General features: G+C 56.2%; 2 protein-coding genes across 3 annotated transcripts in view; one reads left to right on the top strand and one right to left on the bottom strand.

The window, feature by feature from the left end:
* Positions 1-26,638, top strand: part of CDH23 (cadherin related 23) — a 393,201-nt gene that overhangs the window by 329,152 nt on the left and 37,411 nt on the right. The gene's annotated exons all lie outside the window — the stretch shown is intronic.
* VSIR (V-set immunoregulatory receptor) lies at positions 8-26,430 on the bottom strand. The gene is made up of 7 exons (XM_067710648.1): positions 26,181-26,430; positions 15,073-15,498; positions 14,257-14,313; positions 7,855-7,962; positions 4,366-4,393; positions 2,887-3,083; positions 8-2,704 (listed from the first exon to the last, which is right to left on the bottom strand). Exons 1-7 carry the CDS (start codon positions 26,260-26,262, stop codon positions 2,667-2,669), a joined length of 936 nt encoding a protein of 311 aa, XP_067566749.1. The 5' UTR covers positions 26,263-26,430; the 3' UTR covers positions 8-2,666.

Raw genomic sequence — 26,638 nt, 5'->3', positions numbered from 1 at the left:
ACGGAAATAAAGGCTGGAGATCTTTATTAAATGTGATCAGGAGATAGGTTACAGGTCCCAGAATTCCTGATACATCTCTTAACAATGACTTAGTGCCTAACAATGACTTAGTGCCTAAAAGCACAAATTTCCCTCCCACGGCCTCAGGCAGTGCCATGATCCGTGAGCTTCCTGCCTCAGTTGCACCCTGCCCAGAAGGCCCAGGGCTCCTCCCAGCCCCCTTGGAGGCAGGCACCGTGTTCTCGCTCCCCTATTCCGTGCCATGCACCCCAGCCCACAGGCACTGAGCCTGTAGGAACCGGCCACCAGAGCTGGCATCTCCAGAGGCGCCACCACCCTAGGGCGAGCACAGAGGGATACCCTAGTGCCCTGCCCCTCCCCACAGCATCAGGGAGGGTGCCTTTAGGGTTGCTAGGGGCAGGGCGTGTTGTCATGGATGAAGATGGAGCCTGGAGCTCAGAGTAAATTTCGCTGAAAACAGGAAACCACGAAGCGATACGTTCACTAGTAAAGGGTCCAGAGAAGGAGAACTCGAGGCCATGCAGGAGGAAGCTGGGGAGGAAGTGTGGTGTCTTTCTGCTGCGGGGCCTCCGCCCTCCTCCACACAGAGCAGCTGGCCCTAGGGTCTGGCAGCCAGTTTCTTAGAAGTTGTCTCTGCCTTGAGGTCAGAAGCTGAGGTTTGGGCCAGGCCAGCCTCCCCACTGGGCAGGAGCATTCTTTCTGCGCTGGGGCGTGAGGAATCTGGTCCATGGGCTTGTCCTTCAACCCTAGGGGTAGCCTGGCCCTGCCTCTAGCAGGTATCAGCCTACCCATCCCTGCTCCCTGGGCCCCCACAAGCTGTGAGAATAGCTCCCTCTTTCTGCGGCAGCTGGCACTAAGAGTCCACAGCAGCAGATGAAACCGAGGGGTAGATCCCCAGGGACAAAGCAGGAGCCAGGGTTTGGCATTCCGGCCACGGGAGGAGTCAGTGCAGAGTCCTGAGGCCCGAGGCCCGCGCCCACCTTCTCCTCAAGGCCCCCGGGCACAGCTAGAGGCCCACGTTGACCTATGGTCTTGGGCCTGAGAAGGGAGCGTTAGGAGGCAACCAAGGGGCTCCCTGGCTTCAACTGCAGGCCCGGGGCTCACTGCTGCTGGAGAGCCTCGAGCTGTTCCCTTCTCCCACCCCAACTCCCATCCCCAACCAGGCCAGGCGGGCTTCTCCCTGCCTGCTGGGCCCTTAACCCTGGCCTGAAGCCCTGGCTCTCAGCACCCAGGCCTGGCTCAGCAGAGCCAGCGTAGGCTGCTGGCAGATGAATGCCCAGTTGAAATGACGCCCTCCACAGTGCAGTGCCCGGGGCTCCTGTCCAGCTCAAACTTCCTCCTCCCCTTCTCAGGCCCCACCACCCGTTTTCACCCCACAGTGTACAGAGACCCCTCCCCCACGCCTCTCCATGCTCTAAAACTCTTTAATCGAAATTCCACAAAGGATTCCCCTCATATACGTGTGTAAAAACAAACCTGGGTCATGCCCTGAAGCAGAAGATGGAGCAGAGGGTCCAGAGCAGAGCGGGCATAAGACTTTCTAGGGACACGCCTGCTCCTGCCACCCGGCAGGATCACACTGCAGGGAAGGCTCAGCACAGATTGACTGGAACAGAGGACCAAAGACTGGGCGGTGGGGGAAGAGGGCTCCCTGGGCCTCAGGCACCTCGGAAGCAGGGTAGGGATTTCAACCCAGCTCTTACGATCCACCCACAGGTTTTGCACTGTTGCACAAGTAGTTTTGAATAGCACCCCAAGAGTGTCAGAGGTTGAGCAGTACATTATGTGGTCACCATCTCTCTCGACCGCAGGGGGCAGGCGGTGGAGCCCTCTCCTCTCACCTTCCCAGCAGGCCCCTGGCTCTCCCCTCCACTCCCATCTGTGGTGGGTGGTGCAACCTCTGGCCTGGTTCCCATTGCCCAAGATGCCAGCTGGCTCACAGTGGCCACCGTGCCGCAGCATATACTTCCTGTTTTGGGGCTTCTGGCCAATGAATCCTGGGGACCAGAGTGCAGGCAGTGGGAGCCCCAGATTTGTGTAACCTGCTGACGGCTCCTCAGAGTTGGCTGCTAGAAGGCAGCTGGGGAAGGCTCCCATGGCCCAGGGTCATGCAGGCCCAGCCCCAGAGCCTCATGGTTACAAAGAGGTTTGACAGACGAGCAGTCTAAGGAGAGATGGGGGAGCTGGGTCCACCACAGTGCGGAGGAGTCTCTCCACATCTTGTCCTATCTTGTCCCTCATGCCTGGAGGGTGGCACTGGGGAGTCTGCCCAGTGCCCATCTCTGCTGTCAGGTCCCAAGGCTTAGGTCCCGGGAGAGAGGCTGCCACACAGCTGGCAGTTCTGGGGCTTCTAAGATGGAGGTCAGGTGGCATCAGTAGCTGGTGAATTTCAGGTCTCTGCGGCGGGATCCCAGCACCCCACCATCCTTGAGACAAGGGCTGAGCGATCCAACATCTTCTCCCTTCTGCCACGTAGCATCCAGGGAGGCTGAGGGTCTGGCCATCAGGGGTATTTCAAAGAGTCTGAGCTTAGAGCAGGAGGAAAGAAACCAGGGCCAAGGCCGAGGGACCACTTAGAGGGCCAGCCCTAGCTCAGATGCACCTGCCCCAGGCCCAGCCACAACTGCCCACGGCCCCCAGCCGGTCTAGATGGCCTCAGAGTTTGGAGAGTCAGGGACAGGGTCTGCAAAGGAAAGGAGAAGCAGAGTGAAGTGGGGGTTCCTCTGTCCTTCATCCCCCCAACCCCACACCCTGAGGCTGTGAGGACTCCCCAGGGAGGGCGGGGAGTGAGGCTGATGGCCTGCACGCCATGGAGAGGTCATGACCTTGCGGGCCATAGAGCCGTGAGGGAAGAGAAGCACTTACCTAGGGAGGGGAAGAAGACATCCCCGGGGCCTGGTGGAGACAGAGGAGTGTTGGGCTCAGAGAGCAGATGCCGCCCAGACTCAGAAGGCTGCCTCCGGGCCATGTACGTCAGGGGTTGCCTGGGCTTGGTCTCTGGCATCCCATGGGAAGGTGGAGAGGTCTCAAAGCCGGGGTTTTCGATTCCTTGAGTGTTGTTGCTAGAGAATCAGAATTGAAGGTCATCCGTGCTGCCTGGGGCTAGGCCTCTGCCCTCCCGCCTGCCTGCCTTCTCTGCTCCCTTCCCCTCACCTGCCTTCCCACCCCAGGCGTCAGCAGCCTCTCCTAGCAGGAAGGGAGGATCCAGGGCCAGAGAGAAAAGGCCATGGGCTGCCCTCGCCACCTGCCCTGAGCTGAGGGCATCTGACCCCAGCTCCACCCTGTGGTCTGACCATCTGCCCCAGGCCCAGGAAGGAAGCCCAGGGTCAGAGGCGCCTCAGGAATCTGGGGACAAGTCTCTCTTTGGTCAGTAGAGTTAATGGCATTAGCACTGAATGTCCCCACAGCTTGTCTTGAGCTGAAGGGAGGCGTTCTTCCTGCTTGGGAGTGGGACAACCTCTGAGGACCCCTCCAACTCTAAGATTCTAGCAGGACTTCCTGTGACCCGTCTTGAATATCATCCCTTTCAAACATCAGGGAGGAGCTCTGAATTTAGTGTTGCATGTACCGGGGCCAAATTTCTAAATGTGGCTCATTCCCAAGCACGCCCTCCGTGCCAGGCTCCATGCCAGCTTCCTGCCCAGAGTGCACCAACACACATTCCCTTTCTACTCTATCCCCAACCTGCCGCCTCCATCTGAGCCTGGTCAGCCTCTGCCCTTGTAGCCTGACAGCCTTCTCCTTGGGGTGCCCTGCAGGGAGGGGCCACAACTCCAGATGTGCTGGCCTCCTTTGCATGTTTCAGTGTCTGCCTGGGCTCAGCTGCTTCCTCCCCTCCCCCACCCTGGCCTGGCTGACCACTGAGGCCCGAAGGTGGGTGCGTAGTTCATCCAAGCATCCTGGAGCTCAGACTGCTGGGTGAGGGGTGGCAGGGAAAACAGCCAATCAGCACAGATGTGTAGGCCTCGGTGGCAGGTGGCAAATGCTCTTCTAACCAGCTGTGCCAGGCAGCTAAACAGGGGCCCTGCTGCCCAGAAATATCTCCTTCCTGACAGCTGGCCCAGAGCACAGAGAGGACCAGGGAGGCCACACCTGTGTTCTCAGCCCTGTCGTGGTATAAGCAGTGACCAGAGAGGAGAGGGGAAGAGATCCTGGTGAGGGTGGCAGAATCAGTCTGTCCTGGCTAAAAGATCCCCCTCCCCCTTAACTGCTGCAGAAGGAGTTTGGGTGTAGATGCTGCCCTTCAGAGATGACAGCCCAGGGAAGAGACACGGCCTGCCAAACTCTGAATCGGGGTGGCACAGCTGCTAGCAGTGTTCTCAGGAAGGTCTCCATGGGCCTTACCTGTCCATCCGCACCAGCTCCTGGGCACCTAGGGACAAACAGACAGAGAAGCTAGTCACAAAGGGAAGGCTTCCCTAGACAGCATCCCTGCCCTCACTGGCCGATGTCCCTCGGGGAACAGGAGCAATCCTGGACAGGGCCGTGCTCAGCCCTGGATCCCACTTCTGTTCACTCAGGAAGCCCGTATGGCAGGCAGTGCTCTGCGTGTCTACCCAGCAGGTGAGGCCCCAGTGAGCGGCCCCTTTTGACCAGTGATAAATGAAATTGGGCTGCATTTTACAAGTGTCTGGGACAACATTTGTTGCCAGGAAACGAAAGGCAGCCAGTGATTCCTCCCATGTCTTCACTTGGTGATGTTAGACATTCACGAGCAACCCAAGGCCTGGCTCCTGAACTTGCCGTTTCCTGTTTGGCCATTTGTCACGTTCTGGTCGTCAGCCATGATTTACTGGGCAGGAGTGTCGGAAGGTCAGCTCCTAATTAGAGTTCCTGGTCCTCTCTGTCCCGCCCTCTGCATTGCCTCATAGGGTGGCTTTCAAGGCAACATCTCTTAGAGGAAACTCAGGGGGCCTGAGACCCTCTCACTTCCAGCCATGCTACTACTTCTGCTCTGCAGCCAAGCTGCTGCCACCCTGCCCCGCTGTGCGGGTTCCCCACCCCCCAAACTGGCCACCAACCAGATGCAGTGACCCCAACTTCCCTCTTTCTTGCAGCTCCCCACGTACTCCCACAGATCTTTCTCGTCTTTTACGGGCTTTGCTGCTGATTACGATGGGGAAACAAGCGGTAGGGGAGGGGCACAACACCACCCACGGGAAGTTGCACACAAGTTCCTGAAATCTCTGAGGTATCAGAATCATGGCTCCTTGTTTACCGAGTGACTGCGTGGGGCTTCGTGCGGGTTTCTGCGTCCCCTCAGCTCATCCTCTCCTCTGCCCTGGGGACACCGAGGCCCTGATACTAGAGAGGTTGCAACACCCATTGGCCTCCGCAGCACGCTGCCTTCCTCAGTGCTCCCAACCCTTTCTCTTTCTTTTTTCCTGAGTTTGGCTCATTCCCGAGCATACTTTCTGTTCCAGGCTCTGTGCCAGGCTCCGTGCCATCATCCTGCCCAAAGTGCACCACACACGCTCCCGTCCACTCTGTCTCCGACCTGCCTCCCCGCTGCCCCGCCCTGGGCCACTCGGCCTCTGCCCTGTGGCCACACTCCTGGCATGTCCCAGGTGACTTCTGTTGCCATAATTCCAACAGCTGCTTCTCCAGAGTCTAGATCAAGAAGAATGACCTGAATCTCCACTCCCTCTCCATTTCGCACCTGGTTTCTCTAGCATCGTCCCCTCTGGCATCTCTTGTGTCTGTCTCTAAGCCTTCGACCATGCAAGTCATTTTTTTTTCTTTGTGGAGAGGACAGAGGACTGGCCTCAAAAATACTTTTTTTTTTTTTTTTTTTTTGCGGTACGCGGGCCTCTCACTGTTGTGGCCTCTCTCGTTGCGGAGCACAGGCTCCGGACGCACAGGCTCAGCGGCCATGGCTCACGGGCCCAGCCGCTCCGTGGCATGTGGGATCTTCCCGGACCGGGGCACGAACCCGCGTCCCCTGCATCGGCAGGCGGACTCTCAACCACTGCGCCACCAGGGAAGCCCTCAAAAATACTTTTATTAGGAGATAGATGATTGATACCTTCCTGTTACTGCATATATTAAACCTGGGGAATGGTGCTATGAAGTGGCTTCCCATCACAGAAGTGGGGCTCGTTTAGAGTTTCAGAAGATGTGCTCAACAGCCCTAGCCGGCCCACCGCACCCCCTTGAGCCTTCTTTCAGTGCAATTCTTCAGCACCCAGCTCATCTGTCCCTTCCTCTGCGAAGCCCTCAGTCTGCAAGTGTCCCAGTGCGTGGAATAGGAGATACTGGGGGCTGACCCCGGCTTCCCGTGTCCTCAGGACACCCCACAGTGTTCTGGCCTGGGGATGTCCCCTCTCTGTTTTTCCTTCCTCCAGCCCGGGACAGGGGCAGAGCCTTGGCCAACCCCCTGGGGCCCTGTAAGGAAGGCTGTGAGGCGCCAGAACAGGGTCAGCAGTGCACCTCCTCCACCCAACGCCGTCCTCTGCCAGGAATTTGTTTCCCAGTTCCCGTTCCCTGACGGAGACAGCCCTGTGGTCTGGAGTAAGGGGGACAGAAAGCACCTCTTTTGCTGGGAGCCAAGCCTAGCTGAGCGTGGCCCCCTCCTCGTCCCCTTCCCACCTCCGTGGAAGTGCTCCACAGACGAGCAGGAGCTGAGGGCAGCTCTGCAATGATTTCTCTCCCTGGTTGACCCCCGGGGTTCCTCTTTCTACTCCAACCCCTTTACCCTCCCCCACCCCGGCGCCAACCCCAGGGTATCTGTGTAGATAGACTGTGGTGGATTTCATGAGAGGAATAAGGGCGTCCTGAGAGGAAGGGAGAGGTGGCCACAGCCTCTGAGTGACCCAGTGACAGAGGGACAGAGGGGTGTCAAGTCGTTACAGTCCAGCCGAAGGCAATCAGGTGTAAGCCAGAGCCTTCCTGCAGAGGACAAGAGGGGAAGAGGTGGGGGAGGCGAAGCGAGGGCCCACACCCTCCTGCTCTTGGAAGACTGAGACAGGACGAGGCTCATGGGTGGAGTCAGAGGAAGGGCAAGGTGCACTGTCACCCAAAGAGACGGGTGAAAAGGTATTTGTGGTCACAACTTGAAAGCTGGCTCCACCACGTACTCGCTGTGTGGTTCCTTAAGGGAGTTACTGAACGGCTCTGTGTCTCAGTTTGCTCAGCTGTAACATGGGGCCAATGGTAGGAGCAAACTCTTAGAGGGGTTATGAGGAATATGTGAGAGAACGTATGTAGCAAGCTTGGCGTGGTACCTGGCACAGCAGTCCTACTGGTTAGGGGTCGTCTGCTATGACGCGCATGCTGACGAGTGTTTTTATTACGTGGTGGGACTATATTCCCTGAAAAGCGTGAGGTGAAAAGCGCTGAGTCTGAGTCTTAGCTCTTCTGCTTACTAAGTTATATAACATTGGGTTAGTTATTTAACCCTGCTGATCTTAGGTTTCTCACCTGTAAAACGAAAGAGCTGAATCGAGTTATCTCTAAGCTCCCTCGCAGTTCTGATAATCCAAAGGCCATTTTGTCCCAGCAGTTGCTACCAAGACAAGCCTACCCATACATTAAAGCAGGGCCCCAAACAGTCTCCAGGCGGTAGCACTTTTATAAGCCAATTTCAGCTACTCCGTATGATTATTCATTCATTCAACAGTTTTCATTGAGCGCCAAGGGGCTAGTGGATCCCCTCCTCTCTCCACCATTGAGCCCAACTCCTTGCAAGACCTGTAGCAGCTCCTGTCTCTTGAAGAGCAGAATTGTGCCTGCCTTTAGCCTTTGCTAATCCCCGTGGCTGGGGGGGGGGGGGGGGGGGGGGCTGGGGCAGGTCACTCACACACCCACCTAGCCCAGGCGGGCAGGGATACTCACGGCGGTTGGAGGCCACCTGCCTTTGCTTGTAGACCAGGAGCAGGATGAGGGGGAGGCAGAGGATGCCCACGATGCAGGCGCTCGTAGCCAGGGCAGCAGCCGTGATGCCTGAAAGGACAGAGGCGGCCAAGGTGAGGCCCCGTTCCCACTGCACCTCCTGAGGGGAAACTGAGGCCCAGAGAGGGAAGGCCTGGCAACAGGGGGACCCACCTTTACCCACGCCCCACAGCCAGACCCTCACTGACTTGCAGAGGCACAGAAGGTCTGGGGACCCCGGGGGGGCCAGAGCACCAGAAAGCAGGCCAGGCGCTTACAGCTGAGGCAGCTCAAGCGGGGAGGGAGAAGGGTCCTCATCCCAGCCCACGGGGAACAGCTCGACCACGGGTGACAGGCTGTTCCCTGAAAAGGGAGAGCAGGCCCTTCACAGACCTCACGCCACAGAGTTCAAGGTCAGAAGGAGCCCGAGACATGAAAAACTTTTGCAAATAGATAGTGGTGATAATTGCACAACACTGAGAGCATAATTAATGTCACTGAATCAAACACTTAAAAGTGGTTAAAATGGGGCTTCCCTGGTAGCTCAGTGGTTGAGAGTCCGCCTGCCAATGCAGGGGACACGGGTTCGTGCCCCGGTCCGGGAAGATCCCACATGCCGCGGAGCGGCTGGGCCCGTGAGCCACGGCTGCTGAGCCTGCGCGTCTGGAGCCTGTGCTCCACAACGGGAGAGGCCACAGCAGTGAGAGGCCTGCGTACCGCAAAAAAAAAAAAAAAAAAAAGGTTAAAATGGCAAATTTTATATATGTTTTATCCCAATGAAAAATAAATGAATAAAAAGCCCTATTTATCCCCAGAGAGACTCCTTGGCTCCAGGATGGGGCCTCTGAACTGATCTCACATGTACAATTCACGGGGAAAACTCTTGGGGCAGGAACTAGGGAAATGGGAATCCTTGTCCAACATTTAAATTTTTTTTAAACTTTTGAAATTACACAGAAAAACATTTACAAGTTAAAAAAAATTCAAAAGTTTCTTCCTCCCCCTCTACCCAGGTCCCCTCCAAAGACATAATCCCTGTCAGCAGTTTTTTTGTGTTTAGTCTAGATACATTCCCCGCATGCAGAGCATACATGGGATCACAGGACAGTTGCTTTGCCCACTTAGCACGGCTTAGACACCTCTCTGTATCGGCGCAGAGATCTACCTCATTCTGCCTAGGGCTTTACCACGTGGCTCACCCAAAATTTATCGAAACAGTCCCCTACTGGTGCGTAGGTAAGTTTCTTCCATTTTCAACATAACTAATAAAGCAGCAATGAACTTCTCGTGTAGGCATCTTTGCTCACTTGGGCAAGTACATCCGTACATAAAACCCTAGTAGTGAAAGTGCTGAGCCAAAGAGTAAGTGTATTTTCTTTGAGGCTATTGCTAAATTGCCCTCTAAAACAAACTCGTACTGCTTCACGACCCCATCAACAGCATGGGAGGTTTGGTTTATTTCAGTCCCTCTGCTGACTCCAGGAGTTTGGCTGGGAAAAGACGTGCCCTCAGAACCACAACCAGTGTAAATGCATTTCCTTCCCAATTTCAGCCCTTCCCTCTGACAGAAAAGCCACGGGCTGGGATACCTCGTCACAGCGTCAGCTTGGCTTCAGGGAGCTTTGGGGAGGTGAACGGGCTCAATGTTGCCTTTGCACTACTTATTTGGGAATAAAGGCTGTTTTCATCTCATTGTATTGCTGAACAACCTGACGGTGTAAACAAGCTTTCAGGGAGTTTGTTCAGACCTCAGAAGAGAACAAGCTGTTTTCAGGCGCTTTAGAAGTACCCGCTGGTACAAGAACAGTCGCTGTGCTGTTACAAAGCAAGTTCGACTCCACATTAAAGCAGGTTCCCCACAGATCTTAGCGAGGCTGCACTTTGAGAGTATTGAAAGTTAAATGTTCTATAATTCAGACATTTGAGTGTCTCTGAACCCCATCACAGGACCTTATTGTGGGCACTGAGAAACCGGCTGCACAGCGCTCTTTTCTGGTCGTCAAAGCAGGTCTCCTCCAGACTGGTACTAGGCAGCATTTGGTGTAGTCAGTCAGTGATCACTGAGTCCAGCTCCCTGCTGGCTGTGGGTGGCTTGGCCCAGCCTCTACCCGACTCCTGTCCCCAAGCAAAGACTCCCTCTCTTCGGCCCCTCTAGGGGATCAGGGCTTGGTTTACTTACAGCCTGGCCTGGGAGTTGAGGCTAGGGCCAGGGGGCAGGGTTTGGGGAGAGTTCTGTGGGCCAGTTGCCCTCCGACACCGTGGGCTCCTCTGCAGAGCACAGCCTCTCCACAGCTCCCCAGCCCTCCCGCTACGTGTGGTCAGTACCTGGGGGTGAGGTTGGGGGCTCCTGCTCTGTAGCCATCCAGAGCCAGACTCATGCTTAGAAGGTGATCAGGCACCGGCAGAGGCACCTGCCTGGCGAGCAGCAAGCAGTGTGCCAGGCCCTTACACAGCGGGGTGGGATGGGAGGGGCCCAGCGAGTCTTTGTCCAGGGCCTGCCAGTAGTACCCCGAGGGTGTTTATGGAGGAAGGGGGAGTTCAGTAGAGCTGCCCGGTTCCAGGGACGGGGCTGGATGAAAGCAAAACATACCTCCTGCTGTGTTGAGGGGGGGGAGGTTGCTTCTTAGGGAGATGGGCTGCCCAGCCCCCTTCCGAAGGTTCAGTGAAAAACCACAGCCCCCAGCAACTCGGGGCTCCTGGGCTCCTTGGGTACCACCTTCCTCAGCCCCACTCCTCTCATCACCTCCCCTGCCACCTGAAGCTGCTGTGAGCATTCAGAAGATTTCATAGACCAACTACCCTCCTCCTCCCCAGAGATAACGCTAGGAGGCTGGGGCTGCAGTCAGAGCAGGGAAACTCAGAGAGCTGCTTGGCTGAAGCATCATTAACTGATCAGGTACCAAGACCGGCTGGGGGGCACCTGTCTTACAGCAGGGACTGGGATCTTTCCAAAGGCAAGTGGCAGTGGAGGGCAGTGCCCAGCAGTCAGCCCTGCGGCCTACTAGGCACATGGGTCACCAGGCAAATGTTTCGAACTGTTGGAAAACAGGATATGTGTCCACTGCTGCTGCCATCTACTCGCCATCCTGCCTTGGCACAGGGGAATGGATGAGATGACGGGAAGCCAGGCCTAGAAGTAATAGCAGCCAACACATACACAGCACTTACTCCGTGCCAGGCACGGTTCTTAGCGCTTTCTTTACACAGAGGACCTCATTTTAGCCTCATAACAACCTGGAAAGTATGATTGTAACTGTCATCTCCATTTTACAGATGAGAAAACTAAGGCACAGGGAGGTTAAGCAACTGGGCTGATTTCAGGATCTGTCCTCTTACCCACTTTACCACACTGCCTTTCACTAGAATGGACTCAGGTTGCAACTATGGCCGACACAGTACTTAATTTTTATTTAATTAGTTGCCAACATTTTAAAATTCAGGGAGTTCATGTAAATTCTGGACTTCTGACTTTGCTTGAAAATTCAGTGGCTCTGGCAACCCTGGGCCCCCTTCCTGGCATGTGGTGGTTGGAACTGCAAGTACAGACTGGCAGCTGGGTGCTCACCACAGTCTCTACCCCTCCCTACTGTCCTACCCACCAGCTCCCGGGCCCTGCGGGCATTTAGTTTTTGAGCCCTGACTCAGCACCTTAGATAACACAGGGGGCCTCCCTGTTAGTTGGAAAGGGACACAGTTGCTCATGTTGTTCAGTGGACACACGATACCCGGAGAACTGAAGTACTGTCCGAAGCCCGCACACCCCACCCAAAAGCAGAGCCGGGTTTCTCTTCATCTGAGACCACTTCCGCCTTAGCGCCAAAACTCCACCACAGCTGTAGTCTGCAGACCTCCAGAACCAAGGGCCTGGAGGGGGATCGAAAGGGGACTCCAGAGATCATTGACGCTATCCCCCTGCCCTTGATGCCGAGACAGAAGCAAACATGTCCCTTTGGCCTTTAGCCAATTCCCTGTAGATAGTAGTTCAGGGAAGCAGGGAGCAGAGTGAGCTGCACATCCCGCAAACTGGAGAGGAGGAAAATGTCAAAACCTGAGAGCAGAGGTGCCCGGCAAAGGAAGCCTGACCCTTAACAGTCAAGTTCAAGGTTCTGCCTCACTCTTGGGCGCTCCTCAGCCAGACTCCTGGGATTTCCCGGGTGACTCCTGTTCCCTTAATTCCAGCAGCTGCTTCTCGAGTCTAGATCAAGATAAACGACCCAGATCTGCACTCCCTCTCCATTTCACGCCTGGCTTCTCTAGCACCATCCCCTCTGGCATCTCTTGTCTCTGTCTCCAAGACTTAACTCATACAGCTAATTTTCAGGAAACGAGTGTTGACAGAGGGGAAGGCCCCAGTGCTCAGGCAGGGTTTGCACACTGAGAATCAGGCACTCTGGCTTCTCCTCTTGGCTCTGGGAGACTGGGAACAAGTCCCTTCACCCGTGTGAACCCTGGTTTCTCCATCTGTGAAATGGCGGCTGTGGCGGAGGTGTTTCTGCGGGAGCAGAAGTGGGACTAGGGGGTTGCTCAGAGTGGAAGGGGCGATGGGGAAGTAAACACTCAGGAACCCCACCACGTGAGGCTCACCCTGTCCTGTGCACAGCACACGTGTGCGCACACAGTCATGAGGCTGCTGCATGGGAAGGGAGGGGCTGCTCGGGGTGGGGGGCCGCCTTTCCACCCTCCCCAGGGAGCTGCCAGTGGAGGAAGTGAGGAGGGGCAGCGGCTTGGTACCGAGGCCACACACGAGCTCTGCGGTGTGCAGGAAGAGGGGCTTGTTCTTGGTTCCGTGTGGGTCTAACTCAGACCCAACTGTGCGTTCTAATTTTATTCCTGGCTGGTCCATTTGTTGCTTCAAAAAAAATGAGTAGTTCGAATAGAAAGTCACCACAGCCTTTGAGTGGGGCCTTGGCCAGGGCCGTAGCTGAGCTGTTCCCATTCCTGGCTTCAGTTTTGGTGTATGTCCTCCTGGAGGGCAGGGAGGAGGCCTGCACTTTTGTGTCTCCAGGGCCTAGGCCGGGGCTGGTCCACACTGGATGCCTGATAAATACTAACAGAGAGAAGGCTGAGGAAGCCAAGACCCCTCCTCTCAGAAGAGGGGGGGTGTCCCTAAGATGTCCTCCCTTTGCCTCCTGCTGTCTCCAAGCTGCTGGGCATTCTCGCCTGGCCTCCTAGTGCCCAGGCACCTCTTTTTTTTTTTTTTTTTTTTTAATTTAATTTATTTATTTTTGGCTGCATTGGGTCTTCGTTGCTGCGTGCGGGCTTTCTCTACTTGTGGTGAGCGGGGGCTACTCTTCGTTGCGGTGCGTGGGCTTATTGCGGTGGCTTCTCTTGTTGGAGAGCATGGGCCCTAGGCATGCAGGCTTCAGTAGTTGTGGCTCACGGGCTCAGTAGTTGTGGCTCGCGGGCTCTAGAGCTCAGGCTCAGTAGTTGTGGTGCACGGGTTTAGTTGCTCCGCGGCACGTGGGATCTTCCTGGACCAGGGCTTGAACCCGTGTCCCCTGCATCGGCAGGCGGATTCTCAACCACTGCGCCACCAGGGAAGACCCGGGCACCTCTTGAAGCCGTGCCCCCGTCCCCTGTAGGGCACCTCTGGGCAAATACCAGGGGGCTGACTGACACCCACCACACTGTGTGTCCAGTCTCCTACCCCGACGTGGGAAAAAGGTGACGTGAGCACAGTCCTAGCTGCACTTCCCTTGTCATCTGTGTGAACTGAGGCAGTTATGTCACCTCTCTGGGCCTCCCTTTCCATGCAGGTAAAGTGAAGTTGGTGACACCTATTTCACAGGGTTCTTATAAGAAGCCACTGAGATACCAGTACTTGGAAGGACTTAGCACAGTCCTGGCACATAGTAGGAGCTCTAGAAAAGGTAGTTCTGTTCCCCTTCCTGAGCCTCTCCTTCCTACCTCCCCACAGAGAACAAGGAGATTTTAAATAGTTGAGTCCAAGCCAGGAGGACCCCCACCACAGCGCTCCAACCTTCGCCTGTGGCAGAGGGCTACTGTGCAGGAGCCGTGCCCACTGAAAGCAAGCTCGGCAGCCTGTGGCACCCAGTACCTGTCGCGAGGTCACTTGGCCAAAAGGTCGCTGCCAGGGCACAGCCCCACTCAGAGAGTCAGGAGCTGGGACTCCAGGAGCCACCTTCCTCAGGCTTTGGGCCTTGGAAGGGACATGGGCTTCTGGGGGCTGCAGCCCAGTGGCTCAGGTGAAGGAGGAAACAAAAGGGAGAGGCAGCAGCAAAGGAGGAGGAATGGGGGTTCCGTGGGCTTGGGGTGATGAGGTCAGAGTTCAGAATGAGGTCTGGGTCCAGGATGAGGACAGAGGAGAACAGAGAACCCAGAAGAGCCAAGAAGCTGGTTCCTTACTTTCACTCTCCTTGGAGGAGGGCGGGTACACAGTGCACTTGGATGGTGCTTCTTCGCCTGTGGGAGCAGAGAAAAGGTCATTACGTGGGTATCAGACCCAGGAGACCAGGAAGACTTGTCCAGGCTGGCATGCCCCACCCCCCGTCACAGGTACTCAGGCTAGTGTCCCCTTGGCAACATTGGCCCAGCTGTGCGCACACACACGCATACACACACACACGCACACACACACGCACGCACGCATGCACACACACGCACACACACACACATGCACACACGGAGGCATATTTTCACTGCACAGCCAGGCATGCCCTGCCCATTGTCATGACACATGACACCCTCGGGGCATGTCGATACCTGCCCATACCCACACGTCTATCTACTCTACCACCCCTTGCCTTCTCACCTAGACACACACACACACACACACACACACACACACACACACACACACACGTACACGTACACTCTCTCCTGACACCCCAGGTGTGAGCCGTGGAACCGTGGTGAGCAGTCACACTCCCAGCCCAAGTTCATACACCCCCTCCCGTTAAAAAGTCCCACTGTCATAAACAGAGCCACGTACGCCCTTCCGTCCATCACACCCAGCTACCCAGAGAGACACGCACACAGCTCCACACACCGTGCCACCCCTGTAGTGCCAGCACCGCCCATACTGAATCACACAGCCTCCGGCACAGTGTCGCACCATCAGATGCACAGCGCCACCCCGCAGCCACGCCGTCCTCCTCTCTGCTCCCCCTCCCAGACAAGCACAGGCACCATCCCCAGCTGTCCCGCAGAGGCAGCCCTCACCTCTCTGCACCTGCAGTTCCATGGCTCCGTAGAGCCGCTGCTCCGAGTGGCGGTGCCTGATCTCCACCACCAGGCAGCAGTAGAGGCCGCCGTCCAGCAGGGTCAGGTTGCGCATGGTGATGGTGAAGTTGCCATGGTGGTCAGAGGCTGACTCCAGCCCATGGCGCTGGGCCAGATCCTGGCTGGAGTTGGCCTGGTGGCCGCCGTGGTGCAGGTGAAGGTCCTGGAACGTGAGGTTGCGGATGGGCCGGCGCTCCGAGCAGGCCTGCACCTCACCTCGTGAGCTGCGGTACCAGGTCTTGTAGAAGGTCACGTCGTGCCCTTTGGCCAGGGGGCCCAAGAGTCTGCAGGTGAGAGTGACGTTCTGTCCCTCGGGACACACATACAGGGAATACGGCGTGGCGACCTTGAATGCTGCCACCAGACCTGCTCAGAGAGACGAGAGCTTGTCACCCGCCTGAGCCGGCACCACTCCCAGTGCCCCCAGAGTAGGGAAGAACCTTGGTCTGGGGCTTCAAAGATGCGGGTTCCCCAGCCACAAGCTCCAGGCAAGTCAGCTGACCTCCCCAAGCCTCAGCTTCTTCTTTAGTTCACGAACCCGGCTCCGCCCCAGGCTGTGCGGCAGGAGCCACAGGAGCTTCTCCAGGTGTAGCTGGGTGAGGCACAGGAGAGACTCCAGGCAGGCAGCAGACTGGACCCGGCCAGCGCGTGTCCCTCTCCCGGGGGGCACATGTGCTCCAGCCCCGGCTCCCATCCCCCTACTGCAGGCACCACGGCTCTGCCCACACCTGGCCCCTGGCACTTCCAGCTTCCATGCCCAGTGCCGTCGGGTGGGAAGCAGGGTGTGGAGAGGAAGGCTGTCTGGGAAAAGCAGCGCTTGGCCCTTGACTGCCCCTCTGGGGGCCAGCGGCTCCCGGGGCTGGCCTTGCCTTCACGTTTCCTCCTCCATGAGCCCTAACAGAGCGTCTACCTGCGTGAGGCCTGTGCCAGGTGCTACAGCTCACCTGGAGGGGCTTATGGCCTAGCTGGGTAGACAAGTCCTGCCTCTTGACAAAATAACCCCATAGGCTAAAGGGCAAACCCGTACCAGCCTTCAGGGAACTTGGAGAAAAGAGGACACGACCTTCCTGGGGGTGGTCAGGAGACTTCTTAAAGGAAGGAGGGTCTTTGGGGTAGACGGACAGAGAGGATTCCAGCAAGTGGAAGGTGGTAGGGAAGCAGGAAAACCCAAGGTGTCCAAGGGTCAAGGACAGGCAACGCAGAAAAGGTCGTCTCATCCAGGCACCTGCCTGCCACCCAGTCTTCTTAGAAATATTTTCTAGTTCATTTTGTTTTCAATAAGCAAATGAAGCCATGCCCCGGTCCTCTTTACCCTACCCCAGCCTCCCAGCATTTAACCAGGTTCACCCCCCAAAGCGCTGGCCCTTCAAAACAGAAAATTCTGTCTAGCTATGAGCCTCAGTTCCCTCATGTGTGCAGTGAGGAAAATATTAGCTACAAGAGGCTTATGAGAGGACAGGATGACGAAAAGAGGAGAACGCGAGAGGTGAGCTCTCATGCCCCCTGCAGACATAGGAGGGATAGCTATAGTTATTAGACATTAGTGATATTTTGATTTTAATTGGCTAAAATCAGGGGCTGTTGTGGGCAGACAGGGAAGGAGGACCCTGTAAATGTGTACAGGATCAAAATGGCTATGTCTTTTCCATGGCCGTTGCCTGAACCCAGGATAACAACACGACTTCTTCCTCCAGATGCCCCTTCCCTATTTTACAGCCCATCCCCCTCTCCCCTCACCTGGCAGAGCTGAAAGCCTGGCCCAGTCAGGAGAAGGGCAGCCTGGGGTAGCTTTGGAATTAGCCCACCTTGCATTGGAGTCCAACAGCTGAGAGTTACATAGACCCTGAGCCTCAGACCCCTCACTGTAAAACATAGAAGTGGAACAGCTACCTGCCGGAGTTGAGGCGGAATTACAGATAATTTACGTGAGATGCTCTGAAGGTTGGTGCTTGATACCTGGGAAAGATAGGTCTCTAACTCATTTCTGCAATTCAAGAGACGTTAGGACATTAAGAGTGAAAAACATCCTGCACGATAGAATGGAGAAGCCAGATTGAGATTCTCTCCCACTAAGGTGTGAATGACTGGTAACAGCTGTGGTCCGACCTTGGCCTGCCTGCATATTTAAAGCACAGTGTGAGGAGGCAGCAAAGCCACGGCCCCAAAGGATATGTCTGCAAGGGTGGAGTTTTAAGCCCCAGAAGGTAAACAGGACAGACACACACCAGAGCCTCCCACTTACAGCACCCACATGTGAGAGGGAGCCATGTCTGGGAGCCCCAGATTTTTGCAAAGTCATTGCCAAGGTAAGCAGGGATTTCAGAACTTCTTTAGCGAGATGCTGGTCTCCCTTTCCAGCGGAAATATAGAAGCCCAGAAAGGGAAAGTGGTTTGCCTGACGTTCCAGAGGGTATAAACTCAGAACCTAGAGCATGGGGGCTTCAGGTAAAGCAGGATCTAGTTAGAACTAGCAGAAGGAATAGCATGGACATGTCTAACAACCCAGTAAGGCAGGTGTTCTTTTCCTTCCTGTTTCACCAATAAGGAGACAGAGGCACAGAGATGTTAAGTAACTCACCGAAGTTCACGTAGCAAATAAGTACTAGAGTCAAAATTAAACTTAGGCACTTAGACTCTGTTTGAAAGAAAAAAATTGCAGAAACTGGCAGCCTACCGGCCATACTCAGCCTTCAAACATATGCTATTTGATCCTCAAAGTATTTCACTCTTTTTTTTTTCTTTTTGAGATCACCAAAATTTAAAGATCGGGAATTTGATATGAAAATTCTGACTTGTAGCTTCTCTTTGAGAGTCAGTAAATTAACGCTAAAGCAGCTCCCCTACGAGGCAGCCACCCGCTGGATCTGAGCAGCAGCCTCCGTTTAGACGGGACACTGGTGTTCTAGCTGCTGCGGTCCCTCCTACTTACTCCCTAACTTCCCACCTGGCCCGCCGCATTCCCTCACCATAAATGTCCCGTGGGCATCTGAGTTTCTGATCCATGAGTGTGGCTTCTTGGTGTAACCAGGGAGGGCTTCTACTCCCCAAGCCCACTGTTCTACAGTTGAAACCCTCAGGCTCAGAGAGGAAATGATCCTCCCAAGGCCCCCGGTGGAAGCCTGACTGCCAAATTTTGGTGGTGCCAGTAAATGGAAGTGGGGAGTAGCTACAGAAAGGATCCTCTAAGGGAGAATAAAAACCCACCCAGAGAGTGGACCCTGGATTATTTCTGCCCTCTACTCCCCCTTTCCCCAGCAGGCCACAGGGCAGCTCCCAGCAGCATCTCTCCCAGCTGGTAACTGGTTTCCCCTTTTCCCAACATTATCTTCAGCCCCAGAACTATCGCCAAGGGTGAGAGCCGAATCCACATCCAGCAGCATTTGCAGGAGCACACACACCTTGGGGGCCACGGGGAAGCTGGCTCAGTAGAGGCCAGGGCCGCAGGTCTGGGGTGGGCAGAGGCAGACGCAAGAAGTGGAGCACAGAGCTGAGCAGGGCGGGGAATGCTGAGTGGACAGAGGTGTGGATGGGTTGGGGCCAAGATGTGGCAAGACTGAGGTTAGCTTGTGGGCGGGGTAGGTGTGGGCAGGACGGGAGCAAGCAGCAGGGCCTCCAGTGGGGCACCAGCCCAGGGCCTCCAGCAGGACGTCAGGCCCAGAGCCCCCTGAGTCCAAGCAGTGGTGTCAATGACTGCAGAATTGCCCAGGAAGCAGTGGAGAGGGGATTTTCAGCCCGAGGAGCGATTTCGTTGAAGACCCACAGGGGGGACACACAGAACTGGGGTTCAGAGACAGAGTTGGGGAGGGGGCATTGCTCAATCCCTTACACCCCGCACGCCCCAGAGGGACCTCTTCCCCTTTTAGAAAAAGGAGAGGCTACCCTGGGCTTCAGGTTTGGGCGTGGGTGAGAGGATTCAGTTTGAGCAAAAGGGCCAGACGGGAGTGGGCCGGGCATCTACAGGTTTTGTCCTGGGGGGAGAGAAAACATCTTGTTTGTGGTGTCTGAGACTGCAGCCAGGACAAGGCCCACGGGCAGCCTGTCCTTAGGAGGCACGGCGTTAGGGAAAATAGCGCACATGCCCCATGCCTTCCGTGACTGCGCATGCGCACGTGTTATCGGGGGGCGAGAAATAGCCCAGCTGGAAGTATAATTATTTGGCGGGAGGATGTTGCTTATTGTCAGGGGCAGATCCTTCTGGACACCTGGGGCATTGTCGGAGACTGGGGAGGAAGGCCCCTGGCTCCAGGGTGGCCGAGAGCATGTGGGACAGGAAAAGGCCCCCAGCCCTGGGCTGAGCCTGTGCCCATGTGGGAACCATCCATCATTGTGCTGCTCTTGGGGCCCTGCATCCCCCCCACCCAGCCCCCACCTGCTGCTGGGTAAGATGGCAGAAACACCTGGAGGAAGAATGCTGTGATCCTGGGAAATGTGAGGTCTCAGGATTCAAACTCTGGCCTGGGCAGGCAGATCCCTGGGCCCCAAACCCCACTTAGCCCTGCCCTTACTGTGTGCCTTTGGGCAGGTTCCATCCTTCTCTGGGCCTCCCTTTCTTCCTCCTATCTGGAGAGACTCCCCACATTCCTAAGCCCCTTCCAGCTCTGAAACCCTGTGGCAGGTGAGAAAGTCTGTCTTAGGGCAGAGGAAGGAGGCAAGAATGGGCTACAAAGGTGATCACGGGCATTTATGAGCCCCTCTTACATGTTAGGACTTGCTGAGCACTTTATACTCGTTTAAGTCTCATGACGCCCCTGATGTAGGTCTCATTATCCCCATTTTAAAGATGAGGAAATCAAATCAGAAGTCAAGCGATTTGCCCAAGGCCACACAGCCCTACGTGGCTGCACTGAGACCCACACCTTGGACAAGCCAGCACTACAGGCAGCAAGAGCCCTCCACCCCTCCAGCGGGCGGGGCTGAAACCTCATCCTCCAGCTACTCAGCGAGTAAACTGACCTCCAGTTGACGTCTGTGCTCTCCACGCAGCCAGCCTTGCTCTGCCTCAGACCCAAACCGAAAACATCATTCTTTCATTCCACAAATATTTACTAAGGTCCCAACATGAGCCAGGCCCAAGGCAGAAAGGCCGTGGGGGTGCAGAGTTCCCTAAGGGACTTCCGCTCAGAATTTAGCCCTGCTGCTGCCACTTTCTAGCAGTGGGACCCTCAGCCGCAGAGGGGCTCAGCCTCTTGTGAAAGCTCCCGTGTAGGGGAAAGGAGTCCTTGTTCAGCTTCATCTCAGGATGCTAGTTTTTTGTGACCTCTTTCCGCCCATAAGCTCTCACCTCGTGAAACCCTGTGGGTGTGCATGGGATGGGTGTGCGTGGGTGTAGACAGGCCTGTGTATTTACCCTGACCCGGCATGAGCTTACTCCACAGTCGCCAAGGCAACGCCCCAGCCTTTGGAGGTGGGCCCCTGGCTTGATTGGTCAGGCCTGGGAGGCCCCACCCAAAGAGCTGGACTCTGTCCAGCTGCTAGGGGCTGTAAGCAAACAGTTACTGATGGCCTGCTATTGCTGGCCCTGTGCTAGATGCAGAAGGCCAGGCCCTCGCCCTCAGAGGGGGCCCCAGACTGACATGGACCTCGTCTCCAGCTCCCTGCCAGACCCTGTCCTCCAGGACAGTCCATGGAGGGTATAAGGAAAGGCTAGGCTCTGTCTTTATCAAGATGGAGAGCACAGAGGGCAAGAGGCAAGGACCAATCAGGACTGGTCCTGATTCCAGTGCTAAGCTCCAGGAAGTACCTCCGGGACAAAGGGCTGAGGGCCCGGAGCCGGCAGGTCCGTCCATGGGGCTCCGTGGCCAGTGAGGACAAAGGGCATCTCAGATGTGTTTATTGATACCTGCTCCTGCAGGAAGTGTCCATTCACATTGGACCAAGGAGTCTGGGAAGGGGAAGCCAGGCTCTATCGGAGGAAGCGGCACTTCCAGCACATTGGGAAAGCATCAGTGCATCTGGGGCTGGAGGCTGTTGGCCAGCACACCTCCCCAGGGAGGGCCTGGGCGGTTGGCCAGAGCCGCACCAGTGGATGTGTCTCTGGATGGCTCGTTCCTCAGCTCTCCCAGGCCCTCCCTGAGGACATTGTATGTAGCCCAGACTACCAGCTCCAGCCAGCTACCCTCAAGATCCTGTGCTGTGAAGACTTCCTAAGGTTCAGATTCAAATCGCTTTGTGCCCCACCCTCAGTGCAAGAGGCTCGGTGGTAATGGTATAGTAGGAGGCTCTTAACTCTGTGCCAGGCCTCATTCTAATCACTTTTATATGGAGTTGCTTATTGAATCCTCCCTCCCTATAAGGTAGGTACTGATATCGTCTCCACTTTACAGATCAGGAAACTGAAGCACAGAGAGGTTAAGTAACTTGTACAGAGTCTCATGAATAGCAAGTGGTGGTGCCAGGATTTGAACCCAGGTCGTCTCGCTCCAGAGGTCTGGGGTGTAGAAATAGCCAGGGATTGACCAGAGGCCCCACCTCCTTCTTGCAGATGGACAGGCTGCCCTGGCCAGTGAGGCTGCAGGCTCCCTCTCCCACTCTCTCCGTAGTTGTTGGGACAGCCTGTTGGTCCCAGCATGAGAGGACCCAGCTAGAGCCACCGTATTTATTTGGGGAAGGCAACGGGGGCTGGGAGAATTTGGGCCTGGAAGAAGCCCAGAAAGGCCTTCTGACCCTGTCCTGGCCTCTTAGGATGAGCACTGTCATCTCTCCCTTCTTCCAGGAGAGCTGAACTGTCCCCTGCCCCCAGCCGCCACTCCTCACAGTGGTGAGTTTTCTTTTTCAATGGAGAGGAGCTGACGGCATCTACAGCACAGGTAGTTTTACTTTCAGTTTTATGGCATTAAATAACACTGAATCACATAGAGAGAAGGTTATTCCCTTTTCGATTCTCTTTCAGTCCTGATTACATCAAAGAGAAAGTCCCAGTTTGATGCCAGTGTGTCTTCAAAACATCTCTATTATGTGCTAAGCTCTTCTTTTTTTTTTCTTTTTCCTGCAAGGTACAGCAGGCTTGGAGCCTTCCCCAGGCTATAGTTTCCAACTAGAATTTACCTTATTTGGTTTTCCTATTATGTACTTTTATGATTTTGTTCTATTTATGGCAAGTGACACTGGCTTTCCATTTATGGCAGTGATACAAAGTTTCCTTTTAAAATCTATTTACTTAAGTCAAAGAATGAGTAGATTTAAAGAGGGTACATATGATGATGGGCAGACACTGGAGAAATCCCCAAAGTGGTGAACAAATGGACTGAAGGTCGGGAAACACCATCATGGGATTACCCTTGCGAAGTGAGTGGTCAGCGTTGCCGAGACCCAGTTACCTAGCCTTCCCAGGCTTCAGATAAAGGCGGCGTGTGTGTTTGTGGTCCCACAGTAAGTGAACAGCAGAGACAGGGCTTGACCCCCGGTCCCCATGGGAAGTAAGATCCTATGTAGAAAGGCTGAGGGACTAGGCTGGCTCGGTCAGGAGCAGAGCAACTTCATTACTGAGTTACTGATGGACACAGTGGTGGCCATTGTCTTTCTCTCTGGGGATGGTCAGCCGAAGTCAACAGGATGAATGTTAAGCTCAGTGGCAAGAAAGACCCCAATAAGACAAGGAAACCCTGAGCCCGGCTTGCCTTGAAGTGGCAAAGTCCCCATCTCTGGAGCACTTTAAGAGGAGAATGTACAGGCACCTCCATGGGCATTACAGACTGTAAGTGCGTAGAGGTGCTACGGAGGGCTGGGCCCAGCACTTCAGACCTCCAGGATTCTAGAGAGTCCTGTCCCAGTGAAACCGGTCAATGCCTTCCCATGCTCTGGGCGCTCTACCGGACCCTGCAGGAAGCAAGGAGCTAAGATGGTAAACCAATGGCGTGTGGCCTCCAAAAGCCAAGAGGCAGAATAATACTACACAGCCAGAGCTCACCAGGCGCCAGGCGCTATGTTATGCCAGGCTCTGTGTCACGTGTGCACCGAATATTCACAGCAGCCCTCTGAGGGAGGTGCTGTCGTCATCCCTATGGGAGAGATGATAGAACTCGCTCACGGATGCTGAGTAACTTGTGCAAAGTGACAGAGCAGGAAAGGACCATCTTGGGATTTGAACGGAGCTCTGATTGACTCCCCAAGCCAGACCGTTAAGTGACAGGGTTGAACGGGAAGCCCTGGCATGCAGGGCACACAACTCCAGGTCCCTTCCATTCTCACACAGGATGGCATCAGGAAGGCCTTGGTCATGCCTGCGCTGCTGCTAAGGGGATCCAAGGGTCCATCAGAAGCTTCACAGCAGCTCCCTGGTGAGGCCAGACTGCTCCTGGATGAACGGTTGGCTTAAAACCTGGCACCTCAAACTCAGTCTTTGGGGCTTGGCCAGTGCTGGTGAGGGGTCACGGCCAGTATACCCGATGGGCACGAAGGACCCCTTTCTTCCTCTCTTCTTTCCCTCTGTCTGCTTGGGCCTAAGACCCATATGTGTGTGCATATAGGGAGGTGGCCTTCCAGCGGTGTACCACCCACCTGGGCCACCCTCTCCTACGGAGGTCAGGCCCCAGAGGGAACCTTTGCCCTACTTGGGGGAAAGAGAGAGCAACCAGCCCAGCTCAGCAAGGGGCTCCCCAGTATCGCTGCGTACCCCTGACGTTGGGTAGAGGCTCCCTTATGCCCGTGGGCTGGCCTCAAGCCTGCTTCGCTCCACCTCAGGGCCTCTGGGCAGCGGACTGTGGATTTCCTAAGAGCCGATCATTGCTGCGTCAGAGGCTTGCACCATTGGGTTACTCAACAAGGCCCTGCAACCCTGCTTACCATACAGGGGAAGAAGGGCTCTCACCTCCCCAGCCCCAGTGCACCTCCATGGGCTAGTCCCAGAGTTTGGGACTCTTGGGTCAGCCTGTAAGGACATGGCAGGGACAGTAACTTCCACAGGTCCTGGGAAGGCCAATAGGGGAAGAAGAGGCTCTGCCACCCTTGGGGTCTGCTGGGTCCTGGCTCCCTAGGTGCCTCCCTCCACCCATTTCAACCTGGGTCAGGCCCAGGAAAGGGGTATCTGCAACTTTTCCTAGGCTGCTGTGCGCCATTATCACCACCACCATTCTCCATGGTGCTGGCCCAGCCCCAAGAGCTAGAGAACAAACAGGTCTGCACTAGCCGCCTCCATCTCACCTTCCCACAGCATCAAGGCTTTGACAGTGAGCAGTCCTGCCCAGGGCCACCCGGCACCTCAGCAGGCCGGTGAGCACGTCTTTCCAACTCAGACACCCTCCGGACCATGCCTGCAACCAGGCCTCCCCGTCTCTTATCCCCCTTCTTGCACACTGTACTGGGTAGCAGCATGAATATTCATTAGCACGCCCGTATTACAGTTAGGAATACTGAGTCCCAGAGTAGTTCAAAACTAAGAGAATTCTCCTGACTCAAACCCTAACCATCTCCTTGAGCTGGGCCCAGGGAGAGATGGAGCACCAAGCTGCTGAAGTAGCCAGGACCTCTGGGAGTGGAGCCTCCTGGCTGAAGAGACAATACGGAGTGAGGGGCTCTGAGCCTCTCTGCTACTGGCTCTGTGAAAGCTGGCTCTCTATGCCCTAGTTCTCTGGAACTCAGTTTCCCAAACTGGGGCTGCTGAACAGAGAGCAGCTCAGCCAGAGGAGGACAGGGTAGGGGTAAGAAAACGGAAGGGCCTCTTGGGGTCACTTGGAAAGGAGGGGGCAGGGCAGGCGGTCTGTAGTGGGTGGGATGCTGGCCGGTCCTGCCTGCCACCATCCACTGCTCCTTTGGGAAGCCCTGTCTGCCATGAGCCATGGCCTTGGTGCCGAGACTGCTCCCCCACCTGCTTTGGCTCTTCCTGGGGAGCATCCAGTTCAGGGCTTAGGCATCTCTGTCTGTGGGGTGTGGGCTCCCTCCTCTTTATAGGAGGCCCAGGCCAGCCTCCCAGCGCTGAGATACCATGCTGCCTGCAGGCTCCCCAGTTTCTGAGGCGTTTTCCAGGTTCTCTCAGAACCCTCCTCTTGCTCTTACCCTGTCTTCCCCTTCCTCCTCTTCTGACTCACCCACTGGGTCCCTTGCCAAGCTCCCCACCTCCCTCCTGCCTCCCTCTGACTCCCTGCTGACTCACACTTTCCCTGAGCCTTCCCAGGGGAAAAGTTTAAAGTTTAGTTCCATACGCTGCCTGCCGGCCCCCTCTTCCCTCAAGATCCAGCTGCTTCAGTCCCGGACAGGCAAGAAGCAGGGGCCAGGCTGTGGGTCCCGGGCCCTTTGCCCCCCACTCAAGGAGCCCCTGTGTCCTGACCAGGATACCACCTAGAGTCGTGACAGTCTGGACTTTGGAAGGGGAAAGTGACACCTCCCTGTGTATGGCTTCTGTGTTTGAGCTGAGGAAACTGAGGCCCGAAAGATGCTATAAGTTATCCAAGGACCTAGGAGGGGCTCACAGCCAAGCTGGGCAATGTCCCACATTCTCCCCAGTGCCGGCCCTACACCAGTCCCTGGGCTGCAGATTTGCTACGATGCTGGGAATCAGCTGACCACTCAGCTCTCAGCCATCAGACCCTCAGGATAAGGACCAGAGGGCACCCATGTCCAGCTGTGGACCAGTGCCTGCACTGACGAGTGCCCACCAAGGCTCAAGCAAGAGTGTCACCAGGGTACGGGACACTGGCTGAGAGTATACAACCTTGGCGCCTCGTGAGACCCTGGGGTCCTGGGGTGGTGCAGGGAGATGCCACAGGTGTCAAAAGCCAGTGGCATCCACTAGAACACACTGGGCTGTCTCCACCGTGTTTATGTCCTGTGCTGCAGCAGGTACTCGTGCCTGGGCTCTCTGGGTCGGGAAGGGCTGGACAGGCAGCTGCTTGGGCAGCTGTCGGCATACACGCGTGCCCACCACCCAGCCAGGGCACTTGGCAGAGAGCCGCCGCCCCTGCCAAGCCGTCCTAGCGGCCTCCCTGCCGCGGGCTGGGGTCACGGCAGGCTGAAGGGGGCTCCCAGGGCGCCCCCATCCGACCTGGGACCCCCCACCCTGCCCCGCTGTGCTCTCCCGTTGCTCCTCCCTAGCACCCAGGCTCCGCCGACCTTACCTCGGGAGGCAGCCAGGAAGAAGGCGAGGAGCACAGGCCCCCGGCGCCAGCTGCCAGCCTCCGGGACTGGGGGGACGCCCATGTCGCCGTCGGGCAGAGCTGCGTCTGGCACAGCCGGGCCGGAGCGGAGCCCGGGGGCGCGCAGGGGGCACTGCTGGTTCGCAGGGAGCGGACGGGACGCGGCCGGCGGGGAAACCTCCGCGCGAGTGAGCGCAGAGCAAGTGAGCGCGGCCGGCAGCCCGAGAGCCGCCCGCTCCCAGGGGCCCACAGCGCCCCCGGGCGGCCAAGGCTGAAGCGCTGCCTCTCCAAGGGCCCCCGCGGGAGGGGCTTCCCGCTGACTCGCACCCGGCTGGCCTTGTAGGTGGGGGAGCCAGTCAGTATGCCAAGAGTCAGCGCCACTTGATCGCCCGTTTGAAGCCTTTTCTTCTCTCCCCCATTACTCTTTGCAGAGGATTAGT

Source organism: Pseudorca crassidens, chromosome 16, assembly GCF_039906515.1.
Source record: "Pseudorca crassidens isolate mPseCra1 chromosome 16, mPseCra1.hap1, whole genome shotgun sequence".
NCBI lineage: Eukaryota > Metazoa > Chordata > Mammalia > Artiodactyla > Delphinidae > Pseudorca > Pseudorca crassidens.
This window is presented reverse-complemented; position numbering and strand designations above follow the sequence as displayed.